Here is an 11,955-nt window from a genome sequence, read left to right as displayed (position 1 = left end):
AATTGTATTTTTTATAAATCTATTACTTTAACGTAAAAATTCAATATTATTAATTTTAATTAATTTGTTATAGAAAAACATCAATAATTATTTATTTGATTCTTTTTCAGTCAACTTTTTATTTAAATATTATATTCATAATTATAAAATCATATAAATAAAATAACTTATTTAAATTAATAATAATTGTATTAATGTTTTAATACAAGTTAAAAATAAAAACAAATGCACAGGATCACATTATACAACATGCTTATATCTTGCTCTAATAATGATCATGCGTCCGCATTTCATTTTAATATAATATATATGTGTTTATATTTATATGTTTTTCTATTTAAAATTTTAATATCCAATTCATGTTGTATTGTACGAGACCCTATTACACAATATACTTATATTTCACTCTAAGGTTAAATTATACCTTTAGTCCCATTTTTGTAGCAAAATATCAATTTGATCCCTCTATTTTTTTTAACTCAATTTGGTCCCTATTTTGGGAAATTTGATGCAATAAGTCATTTCTGTGAGTAGTATACCATGTGTCAGTTTCTAGATTTTTTGAATTTTTATTTTATTTTATTTATTTTTTAAAAATCTTTTAAAAAAATTGTCACGTGTCAAGCTGACATGGTGCCACGTGGTAGTGACAGTTCATTTTGTATTATACGAGACCTGATTACACAATATACCTATATTTTACTCTAATAACGACCCGTCCTTACACATTTTAATATAATATACATGTGTTTTTATTTAAAAATTTTAACATCAATTTCATGTTGTTTTTGTTTTGTACAAGATCATATTACACAATATGCATACATCTTACTTAAATAATGACCCATACATTATCTACATGTGTTTTGATTTGAAAATTTTAACATCAATTTCATGTTGTATTTATTTAAAAAAAACATAATTTTTTAAATTTTAATTTTAATTTTAAGTTTATTTTTAATATATAATACCTTCAAATATGTTTAAACACTAATTCTAGCAATCCATATCCACTACTTTTTAATAATTTTTTTACTGTGATATATTATTTTATTTAAATGGTCTTTAGTAATTTTTATTAATGTGTTACTTTGGTAGTTGTTTTTATGTTTAATTACTTTTTAATAATTTTTATTACATTTTATAGTGGTAGTTTTGTATTTAATTTTAACTATCAATTCAAATGTTATTTTTTAGTCTTAACATTTTTCATCTAAAAAAATAATAATATCTTTGATTTTATATATAAATATATTTCAATAGCTTTGTATGTGTTTGTCAATATCTACATATATTTCTATTTACATATTTTAATATCAATCTCATGTTTTAATTTTCTATGGGACCATATTTCGATTACATACATATTTTCTAAATGATCATATTATTATTTGAATTATTATTAGTAGTGGTAATGTTTGTATTATTATTATTAACCTTAACATTAACATTAACATTAACATTATTATTATTATTATTATTATTATGATTATTAGTTTAAGTATTTTTATAGGTCGTCACTCTGAATTGAGATGAAAGTTAAACTTTTAATTTAAACTTTGTATCTGAACACTACTTTCTTAACGTTAATTTCATGATGTATTTATCTTGTACGGGACCAGATCACCCAGATTACACAATATGTTTACATTCTATTTTAACAACAACCCGTGCATACACCTTTAATTTTAATAAAATATACATGTGTTTATTTCTATGTGTGTTTTTATTTACAAATTTTAACAAATATCATATACTTATTTTGTACAGACCATATTACATAATATACCTACATTTTATTTTAAATACGACCTTGCATACACATTTTATTTTAATATAGTATATAACTCAAAACTGTAATTGTAAATTTTAATCATGTAAGAGTATTGTTTTATTACACATTAATAATCAATTAGTATCAATTTTATGATTTAAAACAAACAAATTCATATTTGATTACTATTTTTTAATCTTATTATTATTATTAATATTAATATTAGTATAATCTACTATTATTATTATTAATATAACAATAATTATATTAATTATATAATAATAAAATATAATTATACAAATAAATAATTTATTTAAATATAACAATAATAAAAAAAATGTAAATCAAAATAAAAAATACAACCAAAAAATACGTTCATGGACTGGAGTCTTATATTAATTAAAAATATAATAATGATACTTTGACATGACAATCACACGTATCAATATCACAACTGTCAGGTGATATAATTTTAATTTAATATATAACAATTTTATTTTTGCAAAAAATTTAAAATGTTAGAAAAAACCACAAACCGACATATATCATCCTTTAAATATATAAAAACACTATTTAAAATTTTATTCTATAGTAAAATAAAATATATTTTGGTTTTTTCTATTTTCATTAGAATTTCAATTTTATTGTACTATATACATAATACAATAAAAATTAAAATAAAGAGTTATAAACAGAAGTAAAAAAGTAAAAACATTGAGAATCTTTTCTTTTATTTGAACTTGTTTAATTTTAAAATATTTCTTTTGTTCCGACATTTCATAAAATAAAATACTTTTATCAACTTTCGTTTAACTATTTTAAATTTATATTAAACTTTATTATTCGTTTATTTTATTAAATCATACTTTAATATTTATTTTTTATTTTAATTTATATTTTAAATAATAATATATTTTTAAAATATGTAAAATACAATAATATATATATATATATATATATATATATATATATATATATATATATATATTAGAGTTGACTTAAAAAATAAGTTTATGAAATCAAACGTAAAATTTCAAAGTATTTTAAAATAATTTGACAACAAATTAAAACACGTAAATTTAACATTTGAAAATAATTTTAAATAAAATTTAATACAAAATATAAATTTAAATAAATTTAATTTTATTAAAATATTTAATAAAAATATCAATTTTAATAAAACTATTCATATAATAATTATATAAAAATTAAATTTGTTTTCGATTTAAATAAAAATAAAATTATTCAATTAAATAAAATAAATTAAGAATGAAATAATGATAGTTGATGTGACATTCGCATGTGATAACTTTGCATCACATACTCTCAACCTCAACTTAATATGTAACGATTTCTTTTTAAAAAGTTAAAAGACTAAAAAAATTTAAAGAGTTAGAAAGAAATCACAAACCAACATATATCATTTTTAAATATACGAACAAAACTAACGCACATAAAACAACTATTTAAAATTTCACTGGAAAAATAAGAATGAATGAAATGATTTAATCTACATTTAAGTTTATTTTTTCTGAATTGTGACTTATTTTAATTTTTAATTTCCGTTTAAGAAATTTCCCTTTTTCTCGTCAATCCATAAATTATAAATGAGTAAAATAAAAATTAACGAAAAGAACATCCAAATTTAAAGTTATCCCAATTTGGTTAATTTGATAATATAGAAAATAAATAGTGCCTCAAAATAAAGTTATTATGAAAAATTGCATCACCGTAGAGAAAAAGAGAGAGAGCCAGAAGGTTCTAGTTTCAAAATCCAGGTGTCCTTCTCTCAGTGTTGCTTCTGTACCATATAAATTGGTCCCTTTATTACAAAGTTTCATGTCATAGGATTTTCTGGTTCTTCCTTATTCTTCTCACCCTCAATTCAATTCAAATTGCTTTCCTCAGGTAACAACATTTCATAACATTTTATTCTTTTTGTGCATTCAAAACTTTTCATTGCAACAACTAAAAGTTTTGATATCCCTTATGTTTATTCTTTATGAAGCCACCTTTCTCCTTCTCTATAGGTGATAACGATTTCATCAAGAAATATTACGAAACATGCAAAATTGTGGTGATTGCTTTTTGTAATTCATGTTGTTTCAGTCTTGTTTAGGAGTTATGAGCATTGTTTGGTACTGTTCGAGTTTTTGGATGAACTTTTTGATTGCTCATTTGATGTGATTTTTGGTCTGGATTTTTCTTTTCTGAAGAGTAAATTAGATACAAAAGATGCAGAAGCGTAGAGAAGTTCGAGATGATATTTTTGAACCAAGAGGGTTTGGAGATTTTGGTGGGTTTGGATTTCAAGAAAGAATGATGCCAAGTCTTTTTGGAGGCAGGGACCCATTTGATGATCCCTTCTTCAGAGACCCGTTTGATAGCTTGTTTGGTTCAAATTCTGCATCGAGAGCAGTGCAGAATCCAAACAGAGAAAAAGGAATAGTTATAGAAGAGTTAGACTCTGATGATGAAGGGGCTGATAATTGCCCTCAACATGGAGACAAAGATTTTGATCAGAAAAAATCTAGATCAACCGTGGAACCATCGGTTGAGTATCCAGATGATGATGATGTTAGTGGTATGTTCTATTTTCTGTTCTTATTATATTTTTTATTTTATCATTGTTAGGTGTTTTAAGGTTTTAAATTGCAGTCACGTTCGCGATTTTGTTACATTGCATGATATTGTGAAAAATTGTCCGCGTTTTGATCAATGTGACCATAATTGTGATTGTGTTGTTGTTACAAAACCTTGATTTTGAACTGCAATCGTGGTTGGACACCGCTTTTTAAAGCTTTGGATATTTCCATTCACTGAGCTTGTTGTTTCATACCTGGTCCTAGGAGGAGGGATGTTTTCAATGTTTTCAATTTAAAATTCGTTAATATATTTAGTAATTTATATTGTTCTTATTCTGCAGGGTAAGACTTTTGTTGTTTTGGACAAACGTTTCTTTTATTTGCTTTTCTCATATGTTACTGTTTTGTTTGATTCCTTGCAGAAAGGAAGAACAGTGATGTAACATACAAGAATAACCATTACAAGACCGAACCCTCGAAGGCTAACAAATATTCTTTTCAGAGTAGCAGAGTAACTTATGGTGGAATAGATGGTGCATATTATACTTCTACTAGAACCAGAAGGATGGGGTCTAATGGGGTATGGGATTTTGTGTTAGTGTCACTTGTTAGGATTATTGTCACCATTGGTAGTATTGTTTGCTTTAATATTATATCTTTGTGAATCAGGTGGTGATGGAGGAGAACAAAGAAGCTGATTCAACAACAGGCCAAGCAACACATAGGATTAGCAGAGGAATCCATGACAAGGTGTGTATATCAGAAAAGAGAATGTTATTACAGTTCGGTCTTTGTTCTCTTTTTAACATAGATGTTAAGCTCGATTATGCTCTATGTACATGTAGGGTCATTCAGTTTTAAGGAAGCTTGACTCATATGGTAAGGTTGATACAACCCAGACACTGCACAATCTTAATGAAGGTTTGTTCATTGTCTCTATGTGATTACTAGTTTGCAATATCAAAAGTTGTAGTGTTTTTTTTTCTTCCTTTCAATACTGATGTATCTTTTTTTATTCTTCAGATGAACTTTCAGGATTTGAAGAAGCATGGAAAGGAAATAATATGGCACAATTGCCTGGATTTGATGTACATATGAGCGGGGGTAGGATTTGATTTATTTCCTAAATATTTTGCTTGATCTGGATTTGATCTACACATTTGAGCGACCAAATTCATGTTGGTGCATGCTAATCGGACCAAGTTCCGTGCTTTATGTTTTGCTCAATTCCACATTTTACTATGCTACTATTCTTGCATGTCTGAAAATACTATGTGCTTCTGTGACTCATAATATTAACCTTTTTTTAACATATCTACAATTATTGTTTCATCACAACTGATTTTCAACATGATTTGTTTAACCAAAAAGTGTCTGAATGCTAGAGCATCACAATGTTGTAGATTCCAGCAATGGGAAGCTGAACAGGAACCACACTTGGCCACTAGCATATTTGGAGCCATCTAAAGGAGATAGGAAATTCCCATCAAAGTATGAGGCAGGAAACAATTCAGGGGGAAGAACAAAGAAAGTTATTAGAATCAATATTGAGTGAATGTTAGGATTTGGTAGTGGAGCTTCCCTCTCTGTTTGTAAACACAGAATTGAGGTGTGCTTTAGTGTCTTCAAGAACATTGTAACTTTGTTTGGTGTTAAACTTCTCGTGTAATATTAATTTTTACCATTTGTAAATGTTAAAGTTACATGTTAAACATGGTAAAAGACTATATTAAGCTATCTTCATTTTTTAATCATAATATATATATATATATATATATAGAGGTTTAATTATGCTTTTGGTCTTCATTTTGGAGTCAAAATCTCAAAATGGTATCCAAATTTTAAAAGTCTCAAAATGGTCCTCTTTTTTGTTGAAACGTCTCAGGTTTGTCTTTGTCGTTAAGTCAACGTTGACGTCCTTAGAGGGAGTGCCACGTGTTAGTTCCTCGATATTTTGAATTTTTTTTTGAATTTTTTTTATTTTGAATTTTTTAAAAAAATTAAAAAATTGTCACGTGTCAAGCTGTCATCGTGCCATGTGGCAGTGACAGTGACACGTGTCAGTATTACGCCACATGTCATTTTTTTAGTCTCAATTTCGTCCCTTTATTTTAATTTGTCTCAATTTAGTCTCAATTTTTTTAAAAATTAGCAATTTTGTCCCTCTCCAAATTAAAATCAAATTTAATTTCTGTATAAATGTACACAAATATTTTCATCAAAATTGATATTTCAAGTAAATATTTTTAATCAAATTAAGTTCATTTAATTAATATTTTACATTGAACTTTATTTAAAATGGTTTAAAAGTTGTTAATAGAAAAAAATTCATAAATTACCTAGTTCATGTTACAATAAAACACATATAAATTTAAAATTTTAAAATAATTTTAAGTAAAGTTGAATGTGAAACATAATTTTAATTAAATTTAGCTATGTTAAAAATATATAATAAAAATATATAATAAAAATATCAATTTGAATACAAATATCAAATTTAATAAAAATATTTGTATAACATTTATATAAAATTAAATTTTTTTTCAATTTGAAGAGGGACAAAATTGCTCATTTTTACAAAAATTGGAACTAAATTGAGACAAATTAAAATAAAGGAACCAAATTGAGACTAACAAAATGACACGTGGCGTAATACTGACACGTGTCATTGTCACTATCACGTGGCACGATGACAGCTTGACACGTGGCAATTTTTTGATTTTTTAAAAAAAATTTAAAATAAAAATTAAAAATAAAAAAAAGTTAATAAAAAAATTCAAAAAATCGAGGAACTGACACGTGGCACTCTCTCTAACGGCGTCAACCTTGACTTAACGGGAAGGGCAAACGTGAAACATTTCAACAAAAAAAAGGATCATTTAGAGACTTTTAAATATTTGAGTACCATTTTGAGATTTTGACTCCAAAATGGATATATATATATATATATATATATGTAGAGAGAGAGGAAACTCAAACTTTTTTTTTTCAAAACTCAGAAAAGTCATGTCTCTTTAAATTGTATTAAAATTTTTCTGGTGAAAGTAGTGTTTCGAAATTTTGAATTCTGTGATGAGATACAACTTCGTTCTTAAGAAGTATTGTAACTGTTACCGCCTTTTTGACTAAACGTAGCGTTATATTCTTTGGAAAGACTTGTGTCCATTGGTTTCTGTTCTTCTATATAAGCTTTGTTTATAACTTCATTTTCACAATCTTGCAAACACCAAACGCACCGTTTCCATGCTTTAGGTTTGTCCCTTGTTTCTTGTTTCATCTCAAACTTTAGTCAACTACCCTTTCGTTCTTCTTGGATTTCATTCTGACAATTTCCCCTACAAAACGGTGCGCACCAGTTTAACAATTTTATTAATTTATTTATTTACTTGTTAAGTAGCCATCAAAATTCAGATTTTAATTCCACTTTAGTCGTAGCATAAAAGGATACCACAGATTTTTCTTTAACATTTTCCTGTTTTGCTTTACCCATGTTTAGAAAATTGTTGATGTTATTTTACGCAATTCATTTGTAGTTATTTTATTTTAATTGAAGACAATTATGTTAAAAGTTTGATGGTGGATGTTTTCACATTTTTTTTTTCTCAAGTATATTTTCGTAGAGAATGATAAGTGATTGATACAAACGGTTCCTTTGATTATGTTAAGTTGTAGAACAATGAATTATCTGAAATCCGAAATGTTGACATGTTCTTTGTTTTTTGTGATTTGTTGTTTGAATAAAAGGAAAGTTTAGTTCACTTTGCTTTGTGCCTGCCGACTTTATATTTCTTGGATCCCAAGTTTCTCTTTCCTTATATATCCCTTTCATTCATATCCCAAATTAACCTTAAATTATTGCCACACTCAACTTGTTGAAAATAAAGGATATATAAATTTTTACTCTCTCTCTCTCAATTTAGTTGTGAAGTGCATATACTGCAATTGAAACAAAATTGAAGTACATAATATTAATATTAGTTCTAGTGTACTGTTGCAGCCTTTGTTTCCTTTAAAAAGAATGTTGTAGTTCTCTGATCAGAAAACAACCATTTGGTTTGTTGGTGAAATTTATATCTTAATTTTGGAGTATAAGGCGTGTCTTAGTTTATCAATTTATTTCAATATTCTGAATTTTGCTTCTTATTTCTGTTATGCAGCACGGGGTAATTGTTTTTGGTAACAAATTTGATTAGTTACGTTGTTTGATGCAGGGTTGTGAAACTTGGACATAAACTGTATGATTAAATTCTTCTATGGGTGGTGGCGAGAGTCCTCTTCTAGCTATTATTTTGCTGTCATTCTTGCTAAGAAGTGAGTCATGGGGATGGTTTTCATCATCAAAAGAGACTCCTTCCAGTGACAGGGCCTATTCCAATGGAGGCAATTTTAGAGGTTCTAGTGCAGAGTTCTCCATTGAGGCCTTCAACGACCAAAAGGGAGTGAAATTAATAGATAATGCTCAGAAGAAAATGATTACCTCAAACTCTTGTTGGAAAAATGCGTATGAACATCTTTTTGCTGGGTGTTCTGAGATCTTGGCTGTTGATGAGAAGAGGTCTAGATTAGCTTGGCACCTAAGTGATTGCTTTCAGAGGGATTCTGGAAGATCTCCTTTTCCTCACTGTGACCCCAAAGCTTCTATTTCTTCATGCTTGAGAACCTTAGATGACCTTGCCCATAAGGTTTACCTTGAATTCTACCTTGAAACTAACATCATTTGTTATCAGTTGCAGTTAAGTGCAGTTCCTTTAACCAATCTATATTTTGTTATTTATTTATTTATTTTCTGTGTTTGTCTTGTCTCAACTTGAATAATGTTTTGTACATTTTTATAGGGCGTATGCATTCAAACATGAAACTGAGAGACTTGTGACTGAATTAAAAAGTTCAGCCCAGTATGTTGAGGACAAGTTAGATAACATTGAAGAGAAATCAGAACATCTGTTACAAGGATCTAAGAGAATTCATGATTCTCTTGATTCAATTGGTAGCCACACCCAACAGGTAGCTCAAACTGCTAGACATCTGGAAGGTCACATAGATTCTGTGTTAATTCATTCACAGAATGTTTATGAGCAAACTACAAAAATTGCACTATCACAATCACAGTTACAAGAAGGTCAAGAGGGTATGAAGAGAAGTTTGGAAGATGGGGTAACAATGCTCAAAGAATCTTATAATTATCTGGGAAAAGAAATTGGAAAGTTGAGGGATGAAGCCATTGAGATAGAGAATGAGGTAATTAAAGTTGGAGATGCCATGTCATCAAGGATGAACACTCTGCAAAGCAAAGCTGAAGATATTGGAAATATGGCTGGGCTTTCCTTAGATAAGCAACACCAACTTTTAGATGGACAATCCACAGCACTTGAGTCCCTAAATTCATTGATTCAGTTTCAATCCAAAGCACTAGAAGAGAGCAGGTAGACAAGTTAACTCAAATTTGAATAAAGAGATCAAATTTGGAAAAAGCTGAACTTCTTGGTGTGTTGCAGGAAAACCCTACAATATTTTGCTGAATATGGACATAGACAACATGAAGAGCTTGTTCAACGTCAGGAACAGATTCAAGGATTTCATGATCGTTTGATGGAAAATTCAAAGTCAATTTTGTCATCTCAGGTTTGCAATTTCTTGTAGACTACTGGTTTTTTTGCTTCATGAAATTTTAACCAAAACTTCTTTTTCTAATTTTCAGGAATCTTTTGAATCAAAGCAGGCTTCCATGTTTGTTGTTTTAGACAGGATTTTTGCTCTGCAAAATGCCTTGTTACTTGAATCAAGAATGATCAAAGCTTTCTTTGTTTATTCCATATCAATCTTTGTCATCTTCATGTTGACTAGTACGAAACAAACATACAATATGAGACCATTCCTATATATTGGTATGTACTGAATAGTGCTATTAGTTTATAAACCTCAGATTATATATAATTTTGGACTAAATATTATTGGTTCTTTACAGAGCTTTTTGCAACTTTCTTTGTGGAAGTACTCATTATTCGTTTAACAAGTGACAACATTGAGCTCCAAACTTGGATAATAAATGTGGCAAGATTGTTATTCATGGTAGCTGCTTCGGTTCAACTGCTACATGCCATTTGCACATACAAGTAAGTTGATAAAGTGTAAAAAAAAATGCTATTTTGAATATAAGTTTTGTATCTCAGAATTTGTTTGTTAATCATGCAGGGACTATGAAACTTTGAACCATCAAATGTTGTTAACTCTGATAAACAATGTTAACACCATGCAAACACAAAAAGAATTGTCATGTGACATGGATACTGATTACGAGGATTGGTCTGAATGGATAGATGGTGATTTATCCGATGATGTTAATTGCCTTCATGATCCTGATTACATACCTCCAGAAGAAGTTACAGAGAATTCAATCACAGCTATGAAAAATTATAACCTACGCTCTCGTAATTTTTTTCATTGATGGTTACCACCATACTAATTTATTAATTAGAACTTTGAAGTCTACTAGTGAACATCACCTTATTCTATTGATTTGTTTCATGATTCTGGATTATGTGTGTTCTAGTGTTTGTGAAGGTTTTTGGTATTTAATCTTTTGCAAAGACTATTGTAACTTCGATTTTATGGCTTGAACAGTTTTAAGAACTTTGTAGAGTGGTACTAAAATATGGTACCACCACTCTCCTTAATTGATTAATGGTATACGTATGCTCACAAATCATTAAATAACATTGATGTTTGGATAAATACAAATTTATCTATTTTAATCCTTGTTCTGGTATAGATTACAATTTTGTCATTTTTTTCTTTTGCGATTCAATTTGGTCCTTTAGGATATAAATTGTAAAATAAGGTGATAACATATTCCTATGAGACTTTATCTTAAAAAATATTTTTAAAATACATCTTCTTTCTTAACGAATATTCTTACAAGACATCTTTTATCTTAAATAATATTTTCACAAAGAAAAAAAAACATTTAAAAATGAACATTTTTTTCTAACCTTATATCACTTTATTTTCATTATAATATTTATAATATTGTTATCACAATATCGTTGTCACATTTGTTACCATTTTTGTTATCAATTTTATACATATTATCTTAACTATTATTTTTATATTTTTAAGTTTTGTTAGAAAAGTATTGTTAATTTTTTAAAATTGTTTATAAAGAAATAAAATGTTATCTAAGTTTGATATATATATATATATATATATATATATATATATATATATATATTTCATTTTTTTAAGAAAAAAATAAAGAGATGTCACTTGTCCAAACTATTTCTTTAATTTGTATAATATTTGATTTTTCTAAGAAAAAATTGAAGAAAGGTCTAGTGTCCAAACATCGCCAAAAAAATAGAAATTACAAATGGTAAAAGTTCGTGGGTAATGACAAAAGTTTGTAGGTAATCAGAAATTATCCACGGATTACCGATGACTCTAATTTTGTATGTAATAGTTGTATAGGTAAATTTTGATGAATTTTTGGTCCGTAGAAAATGTATTGATAATACATACAGAGCGTAGTCCGTGGGTAAATTATCCACTACTCAAATTATGTGGATAATACATATGATCACCTTCCGTAGGTAATTTCTC

The 11,955-nt window shown here is 27.6% G+C and overlaps 2 protein-coding genes across 5 annotated transcripts; both read left to right on the top strand.

Moving 5' to 3' along the window:
- Positions 1 to 3,578: 3,578 nt before the first annotated feature.
- LOC114166242 (myeloid leukemia factor 1) lies at positions 3,579 to 6,043 on the top strand. Of its 3 annotated transcripts, XM_028050949.1 has the most exons (8): positions 3,626 to 3,682; positions 3,805 to 3,851; positions 3,991 to 4,358; positions 4,782 to 4,939; positions 5,029 to 5,109; positions 5,205 to 5,280; positions 5,383 to 5,463; positions 5,745 to 6,043. In XM_028050949.1, the coding sequence occupies exons 3-8, from the start codon at positions 4,010 to 4,012 to the stop codon at positions 5,912 to 5,914; spliced, it is 915 nt and encodes a 304-aa protein (XP_027906750.1). In that variant the 5' UTR covers positions 3,626 to 3,682; positions 3,805 to 3,851; positions 3,991 to 4,009; the 3' UTR covers positions 5,915 to 6,043. The 3 variants fall into 3 exon arrangements, with proteins under 3 accessions (XP_027906751.1, XP_027906749.1, XP_027906750.1); XM_028050950.1 differs by lacking the exon at positions 3,805 to 3,851 and having other exon boundaries at positions 3,579 to 3,682; positions 5,763 to 6,043; XM_028050948.1 differs by lacking the exon at positions 3,805 to 3,851 and having other exon boundaries at positions 3,579 to 3,682.
- A 1,496-nt stretch (positions 6,044 to 7,539) lies between these two features.
- LOC114166614 (protein GAMETE EXPRESSED 1-like) lies at positions 7,540 to 11,055 on the top strand. 2 transcript variants are annotated; one of them, XM_028051365.1, is made up of 7 exons: positions 7,540 to 7,704; positions 8,571 to 9,091; positions 9,195 to 9,782; positions 9,855 to 9,981; positions 10,058 to 10,244; positions 10,325 to 10,472; positions 10,552 to 11,055. In XM_028051365.1, exons 2-7 carry the CDS (start codon positions 8,613 to 8,615, stop codon positions 10,802 to 10,804), a joined length of 1,782 nt encoding a protein of 593 aa, XP_027907166.1. In that variant the 5' UTR covers positions 7,540 to 7,704; positions 8,571 to 8,612; the 3' UTR covers positions 10,805 to 11,055. The 2 variants fall into 2 exon arrangements, with proteins under 2 accessions (XP_027907166.1, XP_027907167.1); XM_028051366.1 differs by lacking the exon at positions 7,540 to 7,704 and adding an exon at positions 8,224 to 8,412.
- Positions 11,056 to 11,955: the final 900 nt, after the last annotated feature.

Source organism: Vigna unguiculata, chromosome 10, assembly GCF_004118075.2.
Source record: "Vigna unguiculata cultivar IT97K-499-35 chromosome 10, ASM411807v1, whole genome shotgun sequence".
In the NCBI taxonomy this organism is placed as follows: Eukaryota; Viridiplantae; Streptophyta; class Magnoliopsida; order Fabales; family Fabaceae; genus Vigna; species Vigna unguiculata.
This window is presented reverse-complemented; position numbering and strand designations above follow the sequence as displayed.